Here is a 21,155-nt window from a genome sequence, read left to right as displayed (position 1 = left end):
GTTAGGTCAGGCTGGGGACACACACACCACCCTGCCAGTCACCCAGCCCTTCCCTGGAATTTTACTGCGTGGTCAGAGCTGGACGCCTTTGCCTGACCCGAGGGAAGTGATACTTCCTCAGCAGCAGGCAGTGCTCAGCGCCTCCTCAGGACGAGTCCCCACGTGGGGCTGCTCAGCCGCTCAGCCCACGCTCGAGGTTTTTAACACGTGGCTGGCTCTGGATGCTCACATCCGATTTGAGATAAGTTATATTTCCTCCTCAGCAGAGCAGGGCTGAGGGATTCCTCCCAGCATGAGTGCCCACACGGAGCTGGTGAGCCGTCTGCGGGCAGCCTGGCTCTCGGGGAAGACACGGCCCATCGAGTACCGCGTGGCCCAGCTGGAAGCCCTGGGATGCTTCTTGGACGAGAAGAAGCAGGACATCCTGGATGCCACTGCCTTGGACATGGGCAAGGTGAGACCACCGTGGGCAAGGCAGCCAGTAGGGAATGCTTTCCTTTCCACTGCTCAAAATTCCAGCCCCCTCCCCTTCATTTATAAAACTCTCTGTATCCTCACCCACATTTTCTTGCTTTGGCTCTTCCCAGCCTCTCCTGGTCCCACTGCAGGGGAGTGCAGAGGGGCTGGCTGTGTGCTTGGCTGCTGGGCACTGCACCCGGTGAGCAGTGGCCTTTATTTTTTTGTAGTTATCTTCAGCATAGCCTTTGGGGATGGCCCTGGTGGGGGGAACCACACAGCAACATCCCCTGGCCACACAGAAGTAGAACAAATTAGTTCCAGGGCAGCCTCCAGTGGGAGCATCTGGGGGCCCTTGTACCCTTCCCAGCTTCCAGAGCCATGTCTGCATCATGCCTTATCTGGTGTAGCTGAACTTCTTGAGACACCAAATCCCCGACTTCAACCATCACCTTCTACTGTGTTCCAGCAACAGTGGGATAGGCGGCGTGCCACAATGCGGGCGGCACACTGGAGGGGTGGCTGTGCCACCCATCCATGCCACTGTATGGCCACAGGGTGTCCCTGTGGGTGTCTTGCCCCAGTAGAGACAGTTACATCCTGCCACAGCTGCCAGGAGACTCCATGGTGACCTCTGTGGAGATAAACCACCGTGGGGCGGCCACGGGGCTGTGCCCGAAGCGGTGACCACAATGACCTCCTGTGTGTCCCCAGCCGCCCTTCGAAGTGGAACTCTCAGAGATCACCATCTGCAGGAGCGAGCTCAACCACCTGGACGAAGGACAAGCACGTGGAGAAGAACTGGGTATGGGGCAGTGGCTGGCTGGGGACGTATGGCATGGCAGGCAGTTGTCCCTCACACCATCCTTCCTTCCGCAGGTGACACAGCTGGACTCAGCCTTCATCCACAAGGACCCGTATGGGGTGGTGCTCATCATCGGGCCATGGAACTACCCCATTAACCTCCTCCTGGTGCCCCTCATTGGGGCCATCGCTGCAGGTGCGGCTGGGCTGTGTCCTGCCATGCTGGGGGGTACCAGAACCTCACTGGGGGGTGCCCCATGTCCTCCTGGGAGTGGGAATGGGGTGATGGGACCGCACTGGTGGCATGTCTGCTCTGCAAGAGTGAGGGCCTTAACAAGAGGGAGCTCCTGTCCTGCAGGTAACTGCGTTGTCATGAAACCCTCTGAAATCAGCAGGAATGTGGAGAGGTTAGTGGCTGAGACACTGCCCAGGTACCTGGACAAGGTAGGAGAACCCTCTGCTGCAGTCACCTCCCTCTCCTGGGACACCTGCCCCTCTGTGTCCCAAACCTGCTTCACCAAGCCACATCCCCACCGAGCACTCTCTCTGCTCCTGCCCGGCTCTGGCGCTGCACTTCCCACCTCCCCTCCTTGTCCCGGGACTGCTTTGCCGTGGTGACTGCTGGCACAGAGGAGACCACCAGGCTGCTGGAGAACAAATTTGACTATATCTTCTTCACCGGTACATCCCTCAGGAATACTCAGTCCCAGCCCTCTCTTCAAGGCAGGGAGACGGGCATGGAGCTGTCCCGGCAAGCCGGGTGCAGATCCATTGGGAAGTATGACCACACTGGGTTCATGCTGCTCCCCCCACCTTCAGGCAGCCCCTCCATGGGGAGGATCGTGATGACAGCTGCTGCCAAGCACCTGACACCAGTAACACTGGAGCTGGGGGTTAAGAACCCCTGCTACGTGTCCGACACCTGCAACGTACAGAACGTGGCCCGGCGGGTGGCCTGGGGCCGCTTCTTCAACGCGGGGCAGACCTGTGTGGCGCCCGACTATGTGCTGTGCAGCCTGGAGATGCAGGAGAAGCTGCTGGTCGCTCTGCGTGAGGCCATTACTGAGTTTTATGGCCCCAACCCTCAGGAATCCCCTGACTTTGCCCGAATTGTGGGGGACAAGCACTTCCAGCGCGTGCAGGCACTGCTGCGCAGCGGGCGTGTGGCCATTGGGGGACAGACTGATGCACAGACACGCTACATTGGTGAGGCATGGGGCATACCGCCATCGGGAGGGCAGAGGTGCTGGGTGGGGGTCCCGCTGGACATGGTCTGTAACCCCCAGCCAGGCAGCCCAGGCTTGGATCTCTCCCCACAGCCCCCACGGTGCTGGTAGATGTGCAGCAGGATGACCCCGTCACGCAGGAGGAGATCTTCGGGCCTATCCTGCCCATCCTCACAGTAACAAGCTTAGATGATGCCATCGCTTTCATCAATGCCCGGGAGTGGCCGCTGGCCATCTATGTCTTCTCCTCCTGCAAGAAGGTGCAGAGCTGGGCTGGGAGCAGCATTCCCCTCGGCCTGGGTCGCATCCTGCTGCAGGGGTCTGGGTAGCCACAGGCACCCAGTCGGGGCTGCTCCTTTGACTTTGTCCCTGGTCACAGAAGGAAAGCCACCATGTCCCCAGCCGTGCGTGTCTTAGTGCAGCCCAGGGGCGCCCGGTGAGTGCTTAGCACCCCTCTGCTTTCACTCCCCAGGTGGTGAACCAAGTGCTGGAGAAGACAAGCAGTGGTGGCTTCTGTGCCAACGACACCATCATGCACATGACGCTCACCTCGCTGCCCTTTGGCGGCATCGGTACGTCCATCCCCAGGAACAGGGTGCTGCAGGGGTCCCCTGCCCACCGCAGGCAAGGCAAGACCAGGGCCCTGCCTGCTGTGGGGGGAATCCTGCCCAGAGTCCTTCCAGCTCTGCCATCACCCACCACCCCACCCACGGCAGCTCCTGAACCCCTGCGCCGGGACTGTGCCTGGTACCTGTGTCCCAGTGCTGACCCTCCTGCCTCCAGTGGCTGGGCTGGGGGTCCGAGCTTGGTGCCCATGTCGGGGCCCCCTCCTCCTCCTCCAAGCCCCGGGGTTGGGCCTCTACCCCGGTGCCGACTAATCCCGCCCCTGGAGTTCCGATTACCCGTCCCGACCTCCCCTAGGCCGTGCCCGGTGCCGGGGCTCTGACAGACGCTGCTCCGCAGGGCAGAGCGGCCTGGGCCACTACCACGGACATTACAGCTTCGACACCTTCTCGCACCCGCGGGCCGCGCTGCTCCGCGGTGCCGGCCGAAAAGCCCTCAACACCCCCCGGTACCCGCCCTACGCCCCGCGCCGCCTCCCACTGCTCCGTGCCACCACCGAAACCAAGCACCGCGCTGCCTGCACCCTCCTCTGAGCCGCAATAAACACCCACTTCCGCTTCCGCCCACGCTTCTGTTCCGCCCCACGGCCTCAGCTCGGCCAATTGCCGCGCCGCCCCACTGCCGCCCTGCCCAATCCACGCAGCTCCGCGCCCCTCGGGCCAATGAGAAGCGAGCCTGGCGCCGTCTGCCCCGCCCACTGCACGGCGGCCCGCCCCGTGACCCCGGCGCCGCTGTGCGCCTGCGCCGCTGCCCTTGGCGCCTGCGCAGTGCGCGCGGGGTCAGGACGCCCCGGGTCCTTGGGGGAGGTGAGCGGGGGGGGCCGGGGCGGCCGGGGGGGCCTGCATGGGGTGCCCGGCAGCGCTGTCGTGGCTTGTCCTGGCCGCCGGGTCCCGCCTGGGAGAGAGGGTGCGGCCCGGAGGCCTGGCAGCCCCCCCGGAGCCTGCCTGGGGCCGGGGTGTCGGGGTGGCTCGGTTCCTTGGGGCGGGGGGCTCTTGTCTTGGGTGCTGGAGGGTGGGGAGGGGGTTTGGAGTAGGGCTTTGGGTGCTGTGGGGTGGGTGGGTGGGTGGGTGGGTGGGTCTGCCTGGGTCTTTCGGCGGGGGGAGCGGGGTGCCCAGGACACCTGGGTCCTGTGTGTGTGGGGATAACTGGGTCCCTTGGGGGAGGGTGGGGGGGAGCAGAGCGCCTGGGTCCCCTGGTGGGGCACGACAGGATGCCCGAGTCCTTTGGAGGAGGACGGGACACCTGGGTCCCTTGTGGGATGTGGGGGGACACCTGGGTCTCTTGGTGGGGGGATATTTGGGTCCCTTGTGGGAGGTGGGGGGCGGACAGGACACCTAGGTCCCTTGGCAGGGATATCTCTGGGTCCCTTGTGGGAAGGTGGTGGTGGGACGACAACAGGACACCTAGGTTCCTTGTGGGAGGTGGGGGGACACCTGGGTCCCTTGGCAGGGGGATATCTGGGTCCCTTGTAGGAGGTGGGGGGGCGGACAGGACACTTGGGTCCCTTGCGGGGACACGCACAGGGTGTCTGAGTCCCTTGGCGACACACACACCTGGGTCCCTTGGGGGAGGTGGAGGTGTGTGTCCAGATGCCTGGGACCCTTTGGGGGGGGTGACAGGACACCTGAGGCCCTTGTTGGGGGATGTCAGGATGTCTGGGTCCCATGGTGGTGTAGGACACCTCGGTCCCTTCTAGAGGAACAGGATGCCTGGGTCCCTTGGTGGGGGGACAGGACACATGGGTCCCTTCAGAGGGGGGCAGGATGCCTGGGTCCCTTTGGGGGGTGGGTTGGCAGCAGGCCATGTGGGTCCTTTGGTGGGGTAAACAGGACACCTGTGTCCCTTGGAGGAGGGTGACAGGATGCCTGGTCCTTGGTGGGAGGAGGGGTGCCTCGAGGCTTGGGGTCTCTTCTGGTGGAGGGGTGGGGGCTGGGACATCTGGCTCCCCTGTGGGAAGTGGGGGGGCCAGCACCTGAGGGCTGGCAGTGAGCGTCAGGCCAGACCCCTCTGCTGGCAGCAGGACCGGCCATGGCAGCGCTGCGTTTGCTGTACCGGGCTGCCTGCGCAGGTAAGAGTCACGCCGGCCCCCCCGTTGGCCCCCTTTCCCCAGCCTGAGCCCCCCCCCCTCACCCCTCTGTCTGCCCTACCTCCAGGCCCGCCAGCCCCCCTGGGCTACCTGCGCCCGCTCAGCACCAGCCACCCTCGGGACTCCTACAGTGAGTAGGGGCGCGCTGCCCCCCCGGCCCTTCCCTCCAGCCCCGTGTCCCCTCTGCCGGCTGGGCACAGCTTCCCTCTCCCTGCAGAGTACGTCAACGTCCAGGAGCCAGCCATGGACATGCGATCCATCACCGACCGTGCTGCCCAGACCCTGCTGTGGACGGAGCTCTTCCGAGGTGAGGCCTGGAGCTGGCTCGATGCAGCCGCTGGCGGATCAAACCCCTCTCAACCTCCCCACGTACAGCCCTTGGCTCATCTGTGGGGTGCCGGTCCCCCTGAGCATGCCAGCACATCCCCCCTCCCCCCCACTCCATCTTCCAGGCCTGGCCATGACGCTGAGCTACCTTTTCCGGGAACCGGCCACCATCAACTACCCATTTGAGAAAGGCCCGCTGAGCCCACGCTTCCGTGGGGAGCACGCCCTGCGCCGCTACCCCTCTGGAGAAGAAAGGTGCATCGCCTGCAAGCTCTGCGAAGCTGTCTGTCCAGCGCAGGTGAGCCTTCATCACCCTCATCTTCCTCCCTCTGGCTCTGGGGGTCAGCAGGCTGCCCAGCGCGGGAGCTGACGGTGTCCCCCGGCCCCGTGGCAGGCGATCACCATCGAGGCTGAGCCCCGAGCTGACGGTAGCCGCCGCACCACCCGCTATGACATCGATATGACCAAGTGCATCTACTGCGGGTTCTGCCAGGAGGCCTGCCCCGTGGATGCCATCGTGGAGGTGAGTGCGGAGCCCCCCTGCCTGGGGCGGCACAGGGGTCTGGTGAGCCTTGAGGGCAAATGTCTCCCATCCCGACAGGGCCCCAACTTTGAGTTCTCGACGGAGACGCATGAGGAGCTGCTCTACAACAAGGAGAAGCTGCTCAACAACGGCGATAAGTGGGAGGCAGAGATTGCGGCCAACATCCAGGCTGATTACCTGTACCGGTGACAGCCGCGTCTCCTCCCCACTCCCCTAATAAAGGGTCTGGGGGGGCTCTGCCGCCCCTGTCCGTGTTGGGGGCTCTGGCCCCTTCCTAACCCAAAGCTCCGGCTTTCTCTGTGTCTCTTCCTTTCTGGCACTGGGGCAGGGGAGGGGTCGAATCCCCTTCCCTGAGCCTCGGGGGGGTATTCTGGGGAGGGGAGCAGGGGTCCTGGGGGTGCCATCACCCGTGCCAGGCTGGGGGCACAGGAATGGGGGGGGGGAGCGAGTGGCCGTGGCGAGGCAGGCTGGGGTGGGGGGTGCGTGGGGGGCAGGCAGGGGCAAGGGGTGAGCGCGTGCCCCTCTCCCCGGGAGGGGATGCCCTGCCTGCAGCCAGCCCCCGCGGCTGGGGGTGGGGGGGCCCTGGTGGTACCGGCTCCGGGAGGTGGCAGGGGGTGTGTGGGGGGGTGGGTCTCATTTCCATGCTCCACGGGGGATGGCGGTGCGGGGGGCGGTTCTGGCTCCGTGCTCCCGGGCCTTCGGGGTCCCGGTGGCGGAGGGGAGGGGGGGGGAGGCGGGCCGGTCCCTCCCCGCGGCCGGGCCCTTCCTGGGGAAGGAGGAAGTGCCGAGCCCGCCCCGCGCTCCCGGGTAGGGGCGGGCGGCTCCCGCGGGGGGGGGGGTCCCGGGCGGCGGGGGGGTCCCGGGCGGCGGGGGGGCCGGGGCAGCCCCGGGGGGCGGCCAGTGCCCGGCGCGGGGGACGCGGTGGCGCTGACTCAGCTGCAGCTGAGCGGGGCGGGCGCGGGGGCCGCACACGGGACCGGGGCGGGGGGGGCGGGGGGAGCAGGGGCGGGGGGATCTGGAAAGTATTTTGCAAGCCCGGTGCTGGGAAGAGCCGCGTGGGACCGGGGCGGGTCACTTCCCCCTGGGCAGAGCTCCGGGGACACCCCGGCTCGCCGCTGCAGGACCCCGGCTGCCCCCCCCAGTCCTGCTGCAGACCCCCGGGGGACCCCCAGCCTTGCTGCGAGCACCCCCAGCCCCACTGGAAGCCCCGGGGTGCCCCCCTCCCCCCACCCCGCCAGCCTCCCTGCCATCTGCAGGGTTCCCCCCCCCCCAACACCACTGCCACCCCCGGGGTACCCCCCAACCCCACTGCCACCCCCGAGGTGACCCCCCCAGCACCACTGCCAGTTCCCCCCTGGTCCTCACCCCCTCCCTCTGCCCCCCAGGCGGGTGCCCTTGTGCCTCCGCACCCCAGGGCGGGAGTGGGGTCCCCGGGGGACACCATGGGGTCCCTGTTCCGCAGCGAGGAGGTCTGCCTGGCCCAGCTCTTCCTCCAGTCTGCCTCGGCCTACAGCTGCGTCAGCGAGCTGGGCGAGCGCGGGCTGCTCGAGTTCAGGGACGTACGTAGGGGTCGGGGGGCTGCAGGGGGGTTGGTCTGGGTGGGGTTGGGTGCCCTGGGTGCAAGGGGATGGGTACAGGTGGCTCAGGGTGCTCTGGGTGCAGGGGTGTTAGTCTGGGTGGGTTTGGGTGCCATGGGTGCAGTGGGGTTGGGGTGGGTGGCTTTGGGTGCCATGGGTGCAGTGGGGTTGGGGTGGGTGGTTTGGGGTGCCATGGGTGCAGGGGGTTGGTCTGGGTGGGTTTGGGTGCCCTGGGTGCAGCAGGGTTGGGGTAGATGCTTTGGGGTGCCCTGGGTGCAGGGAATGGTTGCAGGTGGTTTGGGGTGCCCTGGGTGCAGAAAGTTTGGGGTGGGTGCTTTGGGGTGCCGCGGGTGCAGGGGGTTTGAGGTGGGTGGTTTAGGGTTCAAGGGATAGATGCAGGTGGGCTTGAGGTGCCATAGGTGTAGGGTTGTTGCTCTTGGGGGGGTTTGGGCCCCCTGGTTGCAGGCATTGGGGGGGTGTTGGCTTGGGGTGCAGTTGGTGCAGAGGGTTTGGCGTTCAGTGGATGCAAGGAATGGATGCAGGGGATTTGGGGTACTGTGGGTGCAGAGAGTGCGGGAGTTTTGGGGTGCTGTGGGTTTAGCCTGGTGGCTTTGGGGTGCCATAGGTGCAGGGGGTGGATGTGGGTGGCTTGAGGTGCCATGGATGCAGAGGGCTTGGGGTGGGTGGTTTGGGGTGCCATGTGTGCAGGGGACTGGATTTGGGTGGTTTGGGGTGCTCTGGGTGCAGGGGGTGGGTGCAGGTGGCTTGGGGTGCCCTGTTCCCTCTGGGGCCATGCTGTGACTGTGCCCCCCTGGCAGCTGAACCCCAACGTGAGTGCCTTCCAGCGGCGCTTCGTGGGCGAGGTGCGGCGCTGCGAGGAGATGGAGAAGACCTTCAGTGAGTGCTGGGGGGGCTCGGGTCTGGCTCTTTGGGGGGCTGCCTCAGGGGGTGCCCCCCCCCTCCCCGACCCCCCCACCATCTGACGGTGGCTCTCGCAGCCTTCCTGCAGCAGGAGCTGCGGGGTGCTGGGCGGGTGCTGGGGCCGTGCCCAGAGAGCCCGCGGGCGCCGCTGGCGCGGGAGGCACTGCGGGTGCAGGAGCAGTCGGAGCAGCTGGCGCAGGAGCTGCGGGAGGTCAGCCACAACCGCGCCTCCTTGCGTGGGCGCCTGCGGGAGCTACGCCAGTACCTCCACGTCCTGCGCGAGGGCCAGCGCTTCACCAGCCTGCCGGTGGGTCCGGGGAGGGGGCTCGCCATCCTTGTGGGGGCTGCCCTGCGCCCTGCTTGCCCCCCGCAGCCTCACCTCTGTGCTCCCCATCACCACAGGCCCCGCTGGGCTCCCCACCGCGGCCCCGGGCGCTCTCTGAGCGGGAGCCCATCCTCGATCCCTCCCTGCACCAGCACCTCGACCGCAAGATCAAGTAACAGGGGCTGTGTGTGGGGCGGGGGTTGGAGCGGGGCCGTGGGGCGGTGGTGTGGCCGTGGGGTGGTGGGCATGGCTGTAGGATGAGAGTTGGAGCGGGGCCGTGGGGCGGTGGTGTGGCCGTGTGGTGGTGGGCATGGCTGTAGGATGAGAGTTGGAGAGGGGCCGTGGGGCGGTGGTGTGGCCGTGGGGTGGTGGGCATGGCTGTAGGATGAGAGTTGGAGAGGGGCCGTGGGGCGGTGGTGTGGCCGTGGGGTGGTGGGCATGGCTGTAGGATGAGAGTTGGAGCGGGGCCGTGGGGCGGTGGTGTGGCCGTGTGGTGGTGGGCATGGCTGTAGGATGAGAGTTGGAGCGGGGCCGTGGGGCGGTGGTGTGGCCGTGGGGCAGTGGGCATGGCTGTAGGATGAGAGTTGGAGCGGGGCCATGGGGCGGTGGTGTGGCCGTGTGGTGGTGGGCATGGCTGTAGGATGAGAGTTGGAGAGGGGCCGTGGGGCGGTGGTGTGGCCGTGGGGTGGTGGGCATGGCTGTAGGATGAGAGTTGGAGCGGAGCCGTGGGGCGGTGGTGTGGCTGTGGGGCAGTGGGCATGGCTGTAGAGTGAGGGTTGGAGATGAGCCGTGGGGCAGAGGTGTGGCCGTGGGGCATGGCTGGAGGATGAGGACTGGGGAAGAGCCATGGGGCAGGGGTCTGGCCATGGGGTGGGGGCAGCAGCAGAGCCGTGCTCGTCCCAACACCCTCACTGTGTCCCTGCAGCTTTGTGGCCGGTGTTATTCACCCATGGCGGGTGAGCGCCTTCGAGCGGCTGCTGTGGCGCGCCTGCCGCGGCTACCTGGTGGCCAGCTTTGTGGAGATGCCGGAGCCCATGGAGGACCTGGCCACGGTGAGCAGGGCACTGGGGTGGGGGCTGGCAGGGAAGAGGGGCCAGGACAGCTGGGGCTGACATGGGCTTTGCTGTCTCCAGGGCGAGAGCATCACCTGGGTCATCTTCCTCATCTCCTACTGGGGTGAGCAAATCGGGCAGAAGATCCGCAAGATCTCGGACTGGTGAGCCAGGGGCCCCACGCCACGCATCCGGCCAGGCAGAGGTTTATTTAGCAAGACCCACTCTGGATCCCCGCGACGGGGACAGGCTGGGCCACCTTGGGGAGCTCTGGTCCCCCTGACACTGTGGTGTCCGTCTGTCCCAGCTTCCACTGCCACATGTACCCCTACCCGGAGAGCGAGGCCAGCCGGGCGGACACCATGAGCGGGCTGCACAGCCAGATCCAGGACCTCAGCGTGGTTAGCTGGGCACTATAGTGGGGACCGGGGGGGCCATGGGGGGTCCCCCGTCCCTGACCTGTGCTGGGCACCCGCAGGTGCTGGAGGAGACAGAGCAGTACCTGGCACAGGTGCTGGACAAGGTGGCGCTGGCGCTGCCCACCTGGCGGGTGCAGGTGCAGAAGATGAAGGCCATCTACCTCATCCTCAACCAGTGCAGCTTCGATGTCACCGAGAAGTGCCTCATCGCTGAGGTCTGGTGCCCCGTGAGGGACCTCACGCAAGTGCAGGACGCCCTGCGCCAGGGATCGGTGGGTTGCTTGGTGTTACCATGTCCTTGTGCCAGGGTTTGTTCGGTGTCCCCATGCTCAGGGTTGCTCGGTGTCCCCATCCGTGTCCTCGTGCCGGGGTGCGAGGCAGGGGGTGCCCTGTGTCAGGCACTGGGTGCTTTCCCCACAGTACAAGAGCGGCTCGAGCGTGGAGTGCTTCGTGCAGCGCATCCCCACCTCGGAGAACCCCCCCACCCTCATCCGCACCAACAAGTTCACTGCTGGCTTCCAGAGCATTGTGGATGCCTACGGGGTGGCCAGCTACCAGGAGGTGAACCCTGGTAAGGCCCCCCGACCCCCTGCAGCATCCCAGACTGGTGGGGGGGACACCCTGTGTGACATGATCCCTGTGTCCCTGCAGCGCCCTACGCCATCATCACCTTCCCCTTCATCTTCGCCATCATGTTTGGGGACGTGGGGCATGGGCTGCTCATGTTCCTCTTCGCTCTCTGGATGGTGCTGTATGAGAACAGCCCCAGCCTGCAGCAGGCCAGCAACGAGGTGAGCAGGACGTGGTTGGGGGTGTGGGGACCTGGTTGAAGGTGTGGGATGGGGGTGGTAGTACAGGACAAAGGCAGTATGGGGCAGGGTTGGAGGTGTGGGAGGGGGACAGTGTGGGGCATGGGAGGTGGTGGATGCAGGAGCCGTGTTTGCCCCCACCAGATCTGGCTGACGTTCTTCGAGGGGCGCTACCTCATCCTGCTTATGGGGGCCTTCTCCATCTACACTGGCTTCATCTACAATGAGTGCTTCAGCAAAGCCACTGTCATCTTCCCCTCTGCCTGGAGCGTGGCCACCATGGCCAACCACTCCTCCTGGAGGTGTGACTCCCAGTCCCCCAGTGAACCCTGCCTGTGTCCCTGCCTGTACTGACACCCCCTGCTCTACCCACAGCTCTGCCTACCTTGCCACCCACCCATCCCTCACCTTGGATCCCAACATCACCGGCGTCTTCCGAGGGCCCTATCCTTTCGGGATCGACCCAGTGAGTGTCCTGTGGGGGAGAGGATGGGGTGGGACCCTCGGTGGGGTGGCCCAGAGTCTCACCCACCTTGTCCACGACAGATCTGGAGCTTGGCCACCAACCACCTCAACTTCCTCAACTCCTTCAAGATGAAGATGTCCGTGGTGCTGGGCATCGTGCACATGGGTTTCGGTGTCCTGTTGGGGGTCTTCAACCATGTGTGAGTCCCTGTGGCTGTGGGATCTGGCCACCCATGATCATGCTAAAGGGACTGGACTCACCCGGGTGGGGTGGGTGAGTGGAGTCCTGGACCCCTACATTTGGGTGGGAGCCCAGGTCACGCGAGGGTGTGCCATGCTGGGCTGAGCTTGGCTGATGTCCCCCTGCCCAGGCACTTCCAGCAGCGGCACCGGTTGGTGCTGGAGCTCCTGCCCGAGATGGTTTTCCTCCTGGCGCTCTTTGGCTACCTCGTCTTCCTCATCTTCTACAAGTGGGTGAAGTTCAGTGCCGCCGACTCCCTGGTAGCCCCCAGCATCCTCATCCACTTCATCGACATGTTCCTCTTCACCTCCAACGCTGACAACCTCCCACTCTACCGGGGGCAGGTAGCACCCCACCAAGATGGGGGGCACCCACCCAGGGACCCAGTGCCTACCCTTCCCCTTGCCCAGGCTGGGAGCAATGGGAAGCCCTGTGGGGGCCGCTGTGGTGGTGGTGGTGGTCTCCCGCTGTGTCATGGGTGGGGCTGTTCTCAGCTTGGGTGGCTGGTGCCGTGGAGGACACTGAACTGGTGCCCCTGTGCCGCAGGTGCCGGTGCAGACCGTGCTGGTGGTGCTGGCGCTGGCATCGGTGCCTGTCCTGCTCCTGGGGACACCGCTGTACCTGTGCTGCCGGCAGCGCACGCGGAGGACCGGTCGCCCTGCGGTGAGGCTGGGGTCGGGGTGGTGGGGCTTGGGCAGGGGGGTGCGGTGGGGTCTCACCACTGATGCCATCACCTTGCAGCTGGTGACGGCGGGGGAGCAGGAGCCGCTGCTGGAGGGGCAGAAGGCTGGCAACTCTGTCAATGCCACCAAGGAGGACGTGGAGAGCGGGGGGCACAGCCCTGACGCTGAGGTGAGGGGAACTGGTCTGGTGGTCTTGGGTGGTGTGGTGGGGGTGGCTGTGCCCCGCCGCTGACATCCTGTGTCCCTTCCGTCCCTGCAGCACCTGGACTTTGCTGAGATCTTCATGCACCAGGCGATCCACACCATCGAGTACTGCCTGGGCTGCATCTCCAACACCGCATCCTACCTGCGGCTCTGGGCACTCAGCCTGGCCCATGCCCGTGAGTCCCCCCGGTCCCCTGCGTGCCCCGCCCCGGGGCTGGGCTAAGCCTCAACCCCTCTGCCTGTCCCTGTCCCCCCCTTCCCAGAGCTGTCAGAGGTCCTATGGACCATGGTGATGCGCAACGGCTTCGTGCGGCTGAACTATGTGGGCGGTGTGGTGCTGGTGCCCGTCTTCGCCGCCTTCGCCGTGCTGACCGTGGCGATCCTGCTGGTGATGGAGGGGCTCTCCGCCTTCCTCCACGCCCTGCGCCTGCACTGGTGAGCCTGGCTGAGGGCGTGGGGTGCTGGTGGGACGGGGTGACTGATCCCCCCCAGCGCCACTCCTCACCGGCCACTCTCCTCGGCAGGGTGGAGTTTCAGAATAAGTTTTACATGGGCGCCGGGTACAAGCTGTGCCCCTTCACCTTCGCCTCTGACACCTGGGAGTAGAGTCGTCCTGCGCGGGTCCCGCTGGGGGCTCAGGGCATCGGCCGGACCCAGTCCCCACCCTGCTGCAGGCAGCTCAGCCAGGGGGGCTGGGGGGCAGCGTTGTGCCCCCAAATCCCCAAGGCTGAGGGGCCACGGGGGTCTGGTTGCAGCATCCTCCCCATTCCCTCCTCGGCAGCGAATAAAGCTGTCCCCGTGGCTCGTCCCCACCTCCGCGTCTCCATCCCCTCTGCCGTGGGCTGGGTCGGGGGTCCTGGCATCTGTGCCCCCACCCATCACTGCTGCCCGTAGCCGAAGGTGGGGGCCGTGGTGGGGCCGTAGGTGCTGAGCGGGGGGAAGGTGGGCAGGGGGTAGGGCAGGGTGCAGGGCTTGGCCCCCACATAGACACTGCGGGGGCAGGCGAGGGGTTGGAAGGGGGGTGCGGGCAGCTCAGGGAAGCCGGGGGGAGCTGCTTGTGGGGCTGGTTGGGGGGGTACGGCAGCAGCCAGTCCTCCATGGCTGCGAGGAGCCCCTGCGGGGGGGAGAGACAGCAACAGGGGATGGTCAGTCCCCCCTCCAGCCCCCCTACCTTTCTCCTGCTTCTCAGGGCGGGAGGGCAGCGCGGTGGCTCGGGCACGGGGCATTGCACCCAGCAGGGACCCTGCTGGCACCCCGCACCTGCAAGAGAGATGGGGGGCTCAGGCGGGGGGGTGGCATGGAGCCCCTTATCGTGGTGTCGGAGCGGCGGGGCCTTACCACGGCTCAGGGTCACCGTCCCGAAAGCCCTTGGCAAAGGGGTTGCTGGCGATTTTCAGCTGGGTGATCTGTGGAAGGGAGCAGGGTCAGGGGGTCTCTGGGGGCGTCCCCCATGTCCCCCCGCCCTGGAGCTCACCCGGTGGTTCTGGTAAGCCGTCACCGCCATGAACTGGGTCTCGGGGAAGCTGAAGGACTTGAAGTTCTGGTGGGCAAAGCGCTCACTGTCCCGTCGCGGGTCCACGAAGACCACGTGGAAGCGGGGCTGGTAGCGGTGCATGGAGTTGAGGATGATCTGGGGAGGGGGGAATAGGGGGAGTGGGCAGGACCCACTCTGTGCAGGGGCGCATCGTGTCCTCCTGCACTGCCCGCCCCAGGGCTAGGTCCTCACGTGGCCGTTGTCATCCAGGAGGTTGTTGGTCAGCTTGAGCTTGTCGAAGGAGACGATCTGCCGCATCCACTGGGCACCCTTGGCTGGGGAGTCGGGGTGGAAGTGGACGCGGCCGGGGGCTGCCGGGTCGGCCCGTCCCGCTGCCAGCCAGGAGGAGCTGTGGAAGGCATACCTGCGGGGCAGGGGGGCTCAGCACTACCCCAGGATCCGGCCCCCCCCAGCATCCCCATCACCCAACCTGTATCTCTTGTCATCCAGCGGGATGAAGTCCATGAGCAAGACATAGTCAGCCAGCGGGTCCAGCCCCGACAGCTTCACCTGGAAGGTGGGAAACATCCTCCTGCGGGGAGGGGGGGGTAGGAAGGAGGTGCCCCCCACCCGGCAGCCTCCCTGTCCTGCTCTGGTACTTACCTGCCTGCCTTGGTGACGATCATCTCGGTGCCCAGGCGGTTGAACTCCTCCCAGAGGCTGCCCATCTCCAGCCGTGCCGTGGCGTGGCACACGCGCCGGTTCTTGCTGCTGGTCCCCGGCCCCTCGCCTGCCCACCCGAGGCCAGTGCCGCAGGGGGGCCCCTCGCCTGGCCCCCCCAGGAAGGCTGCGGAGGGGGGAAGGGGTGTTGCAAGGGGCCTGATCCTGCACCCCAGATGTGCACCACCAGCTGCCCCATCACATCCTTCCCCCCTGGAGGGGGTGGGAGGACCGGGGAGTCCCTACTGGGGTTTTATCCCCCTCCCCATTGCAACCCCAGTTGCTCGTGGGTCTGGGTGACTCACTGCACCCCAAAACACCATGGGACCCCGCTGCTGGGTAGGGGGGAGCATTGCCGTGGGTGGGTTTTACCTGCCATGTGTTCTGTGGGTGGGCAAGCGGCAGCTGTGGCTCCGTCCCCCAGCACGGCGGCAGTGGGGACCCCACCGAAGACCCCTCCCCGTGCAGCGCCAGCTCTGGACTGTCCCCCGCAGCCTGCCGGGGGTTTTATGCCCCAGCTAGGGGTGGAGAGGCGGGGGCTGGAGCTGCAGTGGTCCTTGGGGGCTGGAGCACGGCCCCCTTCCCCGACTTGGCTTCACGCCTTGACGCGATGATGATGGACGGGAGGCGAGCGGTGGCCCTGGAGTGGCTGGGAGCATCGCTGATCCCCACTGCATTTCAGGGTACACTGGGCTGGGGAGAGACAGCTCTCCTTGGGTCTCCTTGTCCCCCTCATGTCACACATCTGGGCAGGGGGAGATGGGGGGCTGCTCCGACCATCTCTCTCCCCTGGGCAAAACCTGTCCCGGCACATGGCAGCCGCTCGTGCGCCAGCAGCTCAGCCGACAGCTGCCGTCAACACCTGGTATTAAAGCGCAGGGAGGTGTTGAGGCATCTGCAACGTGCCGGCTGTTTGTGCAAAGCCTCTGCAGCTCGGTGGTGGGGGAGGAAAGTGCTCCCCCTGCCCCGCACCCATCCTGAATGCCGGTCCTGTCTCTGCACTGGTACCCAGGACCCCCAGTCCTGCCCTGGGGCTAAGCCCCCCTTCCCCCACACCTCCCATCATGATGCTCAATACCAGCCTGACAGCAGGAGATGGATGGGGACAAGCTGGTGCTGCAGGGGCAAGGGATGCATGTGGGGAGGTGACTGACACAGGGTCAGGGGACTGGGGCATGGGGGAAGCAGAGGAGCTACTCTGGAGCCCCCCACTCCCCTCTGAACTGCAACGGGGCTGAGGACACCATCTCTGCACACCACGGGAGTGTATTTGGAGATGATGAGGGATGCTGGGGCTCTGGGGACAGGTCTGGAGGGAACAGTGGGCATCTTCATGGGGATGCTGATGAGTTTGTGTCCCCGGTGGTACCTCGGTGATGGTGGCACTGGGCAAGGGCTGAAATCCCTCCCTGCTTTGCACAGAGCTGGCTGTTTTCTCCAAACTGGGACCCAGCCTTTGCTTCTGCTTTGGGGTTGGTGCTTCAGTCCTTCCCTCGGCCAGCGTAACAGAGAAGAAACCCTCTGGCCCCCGTGTGCTGCAGGGTGGCCAAGGAGGCTGTGTGGGCAGCACTGGCTTTTGGGACTGGGACTGATGCAAATGGGGCAGGGACCATCTCCCCAAGCCCCCCGTGTCCATTACATCCCCGCACATGTCCCACACCCTGCGGTGCTGGCTCGGCTCCATCCATCTCCCGCTGTCAGCTGGTCCATGGCTGCAGGGCTGGTATTGAGCGGGGAGATGAGGAGGTGCGAGAGGCAGTGCTGACAGCAGGGGGGCGGGTGGAGGGGGCTCAGCCCCAGGCAGGACCGGACCTGCTAGGACTCTTCTACGGTATCACGCTGGGTTCTGCAGCTCCTGTAGCTGATTTTTCTGCTGGAGAGAAAGGAAAAGGTGAGGGTGCTGCCCTGGGAGGGTTTTTAACCCCAAACGCTGCCCAGATGGTGGGGGTTTGCTCACAGTGGTGCACTGTTGGGGAAGGGCAGCCTCTGGCTCCAAGTCTGTAAAACACCAGTTCTCAGTGTCGGAGGTGATGTCTAACCCAACCCTGCTTTGAGCGGTTTTTCCTCGCTGAGAACAGAGGGAGAGCCTCTGTCCGGCTGGGCTCTGGTGTGAATCCATCTGACTTTTCCTTTCCTTTTGTGTTTGTCTCTGGGAAGTGTCAGCCTGGCTGCCCTGCCTGGTGCTCAGCCGAGGGTGTGGGTCAGGGCTTTCCGTGCCTAAGCTAATTCCCATTCTGCAGAATACATCTGACCTGATGCCACAGTGGTTTCTGCTGCTCTGGGCACTCACCCTTTGCTTGGTGGGAAGAGGATGTAGGAAGAGGTACCCTGCACCTCCCGTTGGGCTTGGGAATCTCCATTAGAGCTGCCAGAGACAGGGCCAGCCTTAGAGCTTTCCTTCATCCCTTCAGAAGGGCCCTTTTCCCCTCTCGACGCCCCTTTCAGTCCTTCATCACTCTCCTCATCTCATCCTTCGCATCACCTTCTTTCCAGTTCTGGGCACCTCTCCCTCAGGATCTCATTTTTCCCTTATGGCTGGTGTGTTTCTAGCACGATGGGTGGAAGAAGGTAAATATCATCAAGAAGGAGGGCACAAGGCCTGTGGGCTGCTTCAGTCCCCAGTGGGGCTGAAAAGCAAAATCCCCTGGAAGTCCTCTCCAACTGGAGGAAGGACAGGAAGGTGACCGTGAATAGCCAGCATGGAGGTACCAAGGACAAGTCATGCCTGACCAACCTGAGCACCTTGGGCACTGGGAGGACTGATGGCTGTGTGGACAATAAGAGTAGCAGACAGCATTTACCTCAACTTTAGCAAGGTCACCATGATCTGTTGGCTCCTTGCAGCCAAACTGGTGAGCTATGGTTTGAGTATAAGAAATATAAAATGGTTAGAAAGGTGGTTCATTATCTATGGTGCTCCTGGGACTGCTGATGGACCCTGTTACCAGCCCTGGCTCAGCTCCTGCGGGACTTTGCCCCTTTGGCAAGGTCTCCCTCAGCTCCTTGGCATGATGATGTCAAACATGGCACTTGTGGAGCTGCAAGTGTCCCTGAAAAGCTCAGAGTGGACGTGAAAGATGAGGTGTTGTTCTGTGGTTTGCTCTGAAGGGAGCCCAAAGCCCCGTTGCTCACTCAAGCTGAGGTCATCTCCTCTGGGTACGTTCTCCAAACTCAGAAGTGCGGAGAAAAGATAATGACCTGCTTTGGGCTTTGGCACTCTCCTGGGGCTCAAAAAGATGTACAGTCCCCAGATCCCCAGGTTAGGTGAAATAGCAAGGGTGTTTGCCAGCGGTGGTTTGTTTTCAAGCTCCCCTGCAGAGCTTCAGGCAGGCACATCTTCACATCAATCTCCAAGAGCATCAGGAGGGAAGCAGAGGTAGTGCTGAGGTGTGAGGGTTGATGTCTTCAGCTCCCTGTACCAGACCCATGACAAGGACAGAGGACCCATCTCCTGCAGTTTTCTCTTGCAGAAAAGAAACAGCTCCTGTCTTCATCTCCTGCCCTACCTGCAGGGTCCTGGGATTTGCTTCTTCATGATACTCTGGACTTTCCACCAAAACCAGGGAGCTGTCTGTCCTCTGTCCTCACCACACAACTGCTAAGGTGGCAGGTCTGGAGACACCCTGCTGGAGAGGGCACCCAGGAAGCTTCCTCCCTCATTGACCACAAAGGGTTCTGGGATGAGGATCAGAAGCTTTCCTGTGAAGAATTTTTAGGGAGCTTACCATTGCTGAGACCAGGCAAGTCCAAAAGACAATTTTTTCCCCAAACATATTTTCAAGAAGAGGTTGCTCAGCTGCGGGAGTTGCTCATTTCCATTTGAAGACTCTAGGAGCAGGCAGGAGACCCAGGGAAAGCTTCTATAGCCGGAGCAGTGCATCAGGAGTGGGGGAAACCTACAGAAACTTCTGTGCCGGGTTTTGTGGTTAGGAAGACATCCCAGCAAAGAGGGAAGAAGCAGGTGGTTGGCCAGCGTCAATGAGAGGGTGAACAATGTCCTTGGCGCTGTGGAAGTACCTCGCTTCTGTGGTTCAGGTTGAGCTGGATGATCTCAAAGTCCCAGACTGAACAGTAACACGGGACGAAATGCAGCACTAAGGTAAAGCTACTCAGGTGTGTAACCTCCCTACAGCCTTTCCCAAAGGTCACTGCTGAGCATCCAGAAGCGAGGCAGAGGACCGGGCACCACGCTGTGCCCTGGCACTGCACAGCCTGAGCAAAGCTTTGCTTTTACAGCACCCTGCTTGTTTCACCCGTGCGGTGATGTGACTTTTGGCAAGCCGTTTCTAATTGATCGGTGCCTAAACTCTTCCTTTAGATCCTGTATGATTGTCTCTGTGCAGGTCCCACTGGATAGAGGGTTTTCCACTTGAAAGGTACCTGCCTGTTGTAGAAGAAACCTCCAGCACGCATCCAACTAATGACACAAAGCAACTGCACCCAAGTGACCAAGTTCAGCTTAATGGGGTTCACAGAGGACCCGGTGACTCAGGTCATCCTCTTCCTGATATTTCTGCTCACCTACCTCATCACTGTCCTGGGGAACCTTGGGATGATGGTGTTAATCAGGGCCAGCCCTCAGCTCCACTCCCCCATGTATTATTTCCTGGGCAACCTGGCTTTTGTAGACCTCTGTTCTTCCACCGTCATCACCCCCAAGATGTTAGTTGACTTCATATCAGAGAAGAAGGTCATTGCTTATGCTGGGTGTATGGCTCAGGTATTCATTTTTGATCTTTTTGGGATAACCGAGTGCTTCCTGCTGGCTGCAATGGCGTATGACCGTTACGTGGCCATTTGCCATCCCCTGGTGTATCCCCTTGTCATGTCCCCAGAATGCTGTTTCCAGCTGGTGACTGGGTCATATCTCATGGGGTTGATAAATGGCACGGGGCAGACTATCGGCATGTCCAGGTTATCCTTCTGCAGCTCCAGTGTCATTGACCTGTTCTTCTGTGACATTTCCGCTCTGATATCACTCTCAACTACAGACATCACCCTCAGCCACGCTATCCTAAGAACTTCAGCATCTTTATTTGGTGCATCCAGCATCCTGGTTATCCTGGTCTCCTACATGGCCGTCATCTCCACCATCCTGAGCATCAGTTCAGCCAAGGGCAAGCACAAAGCCTTCTCTACCTGCAGCTCCCACCTCGTCACTGTGAGCATCTTCTATGGGACATCATTTTTTATGTACTTAAAGCCCAGCTCAGACAGCTCAAGAGGAGGAGATAAATGGGCTGTGGTCCTCTACACCGTGGTGACTCCCATGCTGAACCCGTTCATCTACAGCCTGAGGAATAAGGACGTGAAGGAGGCTTTGAGGAGACTTGCAAAAATAAAATGATCTTGAATGTTGTAAATTTATGGTCAGATAGAATCGAGATGCACTCAGCCTTTTGTTAAATATCTCAGATCGACAACGTTTTTGGTGTCTTCTACACTTTGATTTACGTGATATGCTAGCTGTTTCAATATCAGCAGCTGAGAATACTAATAATTTAACTCCTCCAGATGTTGGTAATTATATTTAGTAGTTAATTTAACCTAATAAAGACACAGGTAGAGAACTACAAGCATGCACTTCTCATTTTAAATTTTGCCCTTTACCATTTATTTAATCCTATGTATCAGGCCAAGCTGAACCAGAAGAATATTGCAAACATTTCTAGATTGGCTGGACTCGACTGATGAACCGTGTCGTGTGTTGCTCTTCCTTTTGCTTAGCAAATCAGAATAAACAGGAGTGAATTCCACTGTCCCACTGAATCAAATTCCATTTCAAGACAGTGTTGTAAAGTCATTAAGGGCCATAATAACTGGTCTGAGTACGTCAACACCTTTAGCAAGAAAAATAGAGATGACAGCAAACAACTGGCACACTATGCAGGAAATATTTTCCCTTTTTCTTACTCAAACCTCATTATTGATTAACAGCATCATACACCTCATTTAATTTTAGACAGCTAAAAATTTAAGTTAAATAGGGTATTTGGGTGACCTCTATTGTACATGAAGGCACCTTGAAATCATTTTAAGATGCTGTAGTGATGAATCCCCCCAGGGCAGGTACTATCACGGAATGCCCATCCACTGCTCCACACCTTTGCTTTCCCTCTCCCTGTTGACAGCAATACAAGCCATGATGTCCACACTACCCCGGCCAGAACAGATCACAGGAGTTACAGTGTTGCTCAG

General features: G+C 62.5%; 5 protein-coding genes across 6 annotated transcripts; 4 read left to right on the top strand and 1 right to left on the bottom strand.

The window, feature by feature from the left end:
- Window positions 1–268: 268 nt before the first annotated feature.
- LOC119154390 (aldehyde dehydrogenase family 3 member B1-like) lies at window positions 269–3,643 on the top strand. The gene is given in 10 exon segments (XM_037401835.1): window positions 269–454; window positions 1,171–1,223; window positions 1,225–1,261; window positions 1,336–1,456; window positions 1,619–1,703; window positions 1,859–1,941; window positions 2,080–2,466; window positions 2,580–2,746; window positions 2,959–3,058; window positions 3,450–3,643. Coding segments are annotated over 10 exon segments (1,389 nt in total). The 5' UTR covers window positions 269–292.
- A 181-nt stretch (window positions 3,644–3,824) lies between these two features.
- Window positions 3,825–6,355, top strand: NDUFS8 (NADH:ubiquinone oxidoreductase core subunit S8). The gene is made up of 7 exons (XM_037401834.1): window positions 3,825–3,916; window positions 5,128–5,178; window positions 5,264–5,326; window positions 5,414–5,503; window positions 5,649–5,821; window positions 5,918–6,046; window positions 6,125–6,355. Exons 2-7 carry the CDS (start codon window positions 5,139–5,141, stop codon window positions 6,254–6,256), a joined length of 627 nt encoding a protein of 208 aa, XP_037257731.1. The 5' UTR covers window positions 3,825–3,916; window positions 5,128–5,138; the 3' UTR covers window positions 6,257–6,355.
- Window positions 6,356–6,828: 473 nt separating this feature from the next.
- Window positions 6,829–13,575, top strand: TCIRG1 (T cell immune regulator 1, ATPase H+ transporting V0 subunit a3). Of its 2 annotated transcripts, XM_037401768.1 has the most exons (20): window positions 6,829–6,874; window positions 7,453–7,626; window positions 8,463–8,541; window positions 8,643–8,872; window positions 8,968–9,062; window positions 9,816–9,942; window positions 10,024–10,106; window positions 10,250–10,343; window positions 10,421–10,633; window positions 10,782–10,932; window positions 11,013–11,152; window positions 11,315–11,472; window positions 11,546–11,636; window positions 11,717–11,835; window positions 12,007–12,220; window positions 12,423–12,539; window positions 12,618–12,728; window positions 12,819–12,939; window positions 13,027–13,198; window positions 13,288–13,575. In XM_037401768.1, the coding sequence occupies exons 2-20, from the start codon at window positions 7,510–7,512 to the stop codon at window positions 13,367–13,369; spliced, it is 2,514 nt and encodes an 837-aa protein (XP_037257665.1). In that variant the 5' UTR covers window positions 6,829–6,874; window positions 7,453–7,509; the 3' UTR covers window positions 13,370–13,575. The 2 variants fall into 2 exon arrangements, with proteins under 2 accessions (XP_037257665.1, XP_037257664.1); XM_037401767.1 differs by lacking the exons at window positions 6,829–6,874; window positions 7,453–7,626 and having other exon boundaries at window positions 7,948–8,541.
- Window positions 13,576–13,641: 66 nt separating this feature from the next.
- TBX10 (T-box transcription factor 10) lies at window positions 13,642–15,336 on the bottom strand. The gene is made up of 8 exons (XM_037402629.1): window positions 15,330–15,336; window positions 14,901–15,084; window positions 14,728–14,829; window positions 14,490–14,661; window positions 14,238–14,393; window positions 14,102–14,169; window positions 13,935–14,023; window positions 13,642–13,877 (listed from the first exon to the last, which is right to left on the bottom strand). Exons 1-8 carry the CDS (start codon window positions 15,334–15,336, stop codon window positions 13,642–13,644), a joined length of 1,014 nt encoding a protein of 337 aa, XP_037258526.1.
- A 4,038-nt stretch (window positions 15,337–19,374) lies between these two features.
- Window positions 19,375–20,304, top strand: LOC119154387 (olfactory receptor 5G3-like). Its single transcript, XM_037401830.1, has one exon. It carries the CDS (start codon window positions 19,378–19,380, stop codon window positions 20,302–20,304), a length of 927 nt encoding a protein of 308 aa, XP_037257727.1. The 5' UTR covers window positions 19,375–19,377.
- The last annotated feature ends 851 nt before the right edge of the window (window positions 20,305–21,155 follow it).

This window comes from Falco rusticolus, chromosome 10 (genome assembly GCF_015220075.1).
Source record: "Falco rusticolus isolate bFalRus1 chromosome 10, bFalRus1.pri, whole genome shotgun sequence".
In the NCBI taxonomy this organism is placed as follows: Eukaryota; Metazoa; Chordata; class Aves; order Falconiformes; family Falconidae; genus Falco; species Falco rusticolus.
Note: the sequence above shows the minus strand (reverse complement) of the source record. Positions and strands in the feature narration are given on the sequence as shown.

Excerpts from the sequence above, each read along its gene's own strand:
- NDUFS8 (XM_037401834.1), top strand. The coding sequence starts at position 5,139 with ATGGCAGCGCTGCGTTTGCTGTACCGGGCTGCCTGCGCAG. Across the intron at positions 5,179-5,263 it reads GTACCGGGCTGCCTGCGCAG|GCCCGCCAGCCCCCCTGGGC; the intron begins GTAAGAGTCACG and ends CCCTACCTCCAG. Across the intron at positions 5,327-5,413 it reads CCACCCTCGGGACTCCTACA|AGTACGTCAACGTCCAGGAG; the intron begins GTGAGTAGGGGC and ends CTCTCCCTGCAG.
- LOC119154387 (XM_037401830.1), top strand. The coding sequence starts at position 19,378 with ATGACACAAAGCAACTGCACCCAAGTGACCAAGTTCAGCTTAATGGGG.
- TBX10 (XM_037402629.1), bottom strand. Across the intron at positions 14,830-14,900 it reads ATCGTCACCAAGGCAGGCAG|GAGGATGTTTCCCACCTTCC; the intron begins GTAAGTACCAGA and ends CCCTCCCCGCAG. Across the intron at positions 13,878-13,934 it reads CCCTGAGAAGCAGGAGAAAG|GGGCTCCTCGCAGCCATGGA; the intron begins GTAGGGGGGCTG and ends TCCCCCCCGCAG.
- TCIRG1 (XM_037401767.1), top strand. The coding sequence starts at position 8,304 with ATGGATGCAGAGGGCTTGGGGTGGGTGGTTTGGGGTGCCATGTGTGCA. Across the intron at positions 8,542-8,642 it reads GGAGATGGAGAAGACCTTCA|CCTTCCTGCAGCAGGAGCTG; the intron begins GTGAGTGCTGGG and ends TGGCTCTCGCAG. Across the intron at positions 9,943-10,023 it reads CCATGGAGGACCTGGCCACG|GGCGAGAGCATCACCTGGGT; the intron begins GTGAGCAGGGCA and ends TGCTGTCTCCAG.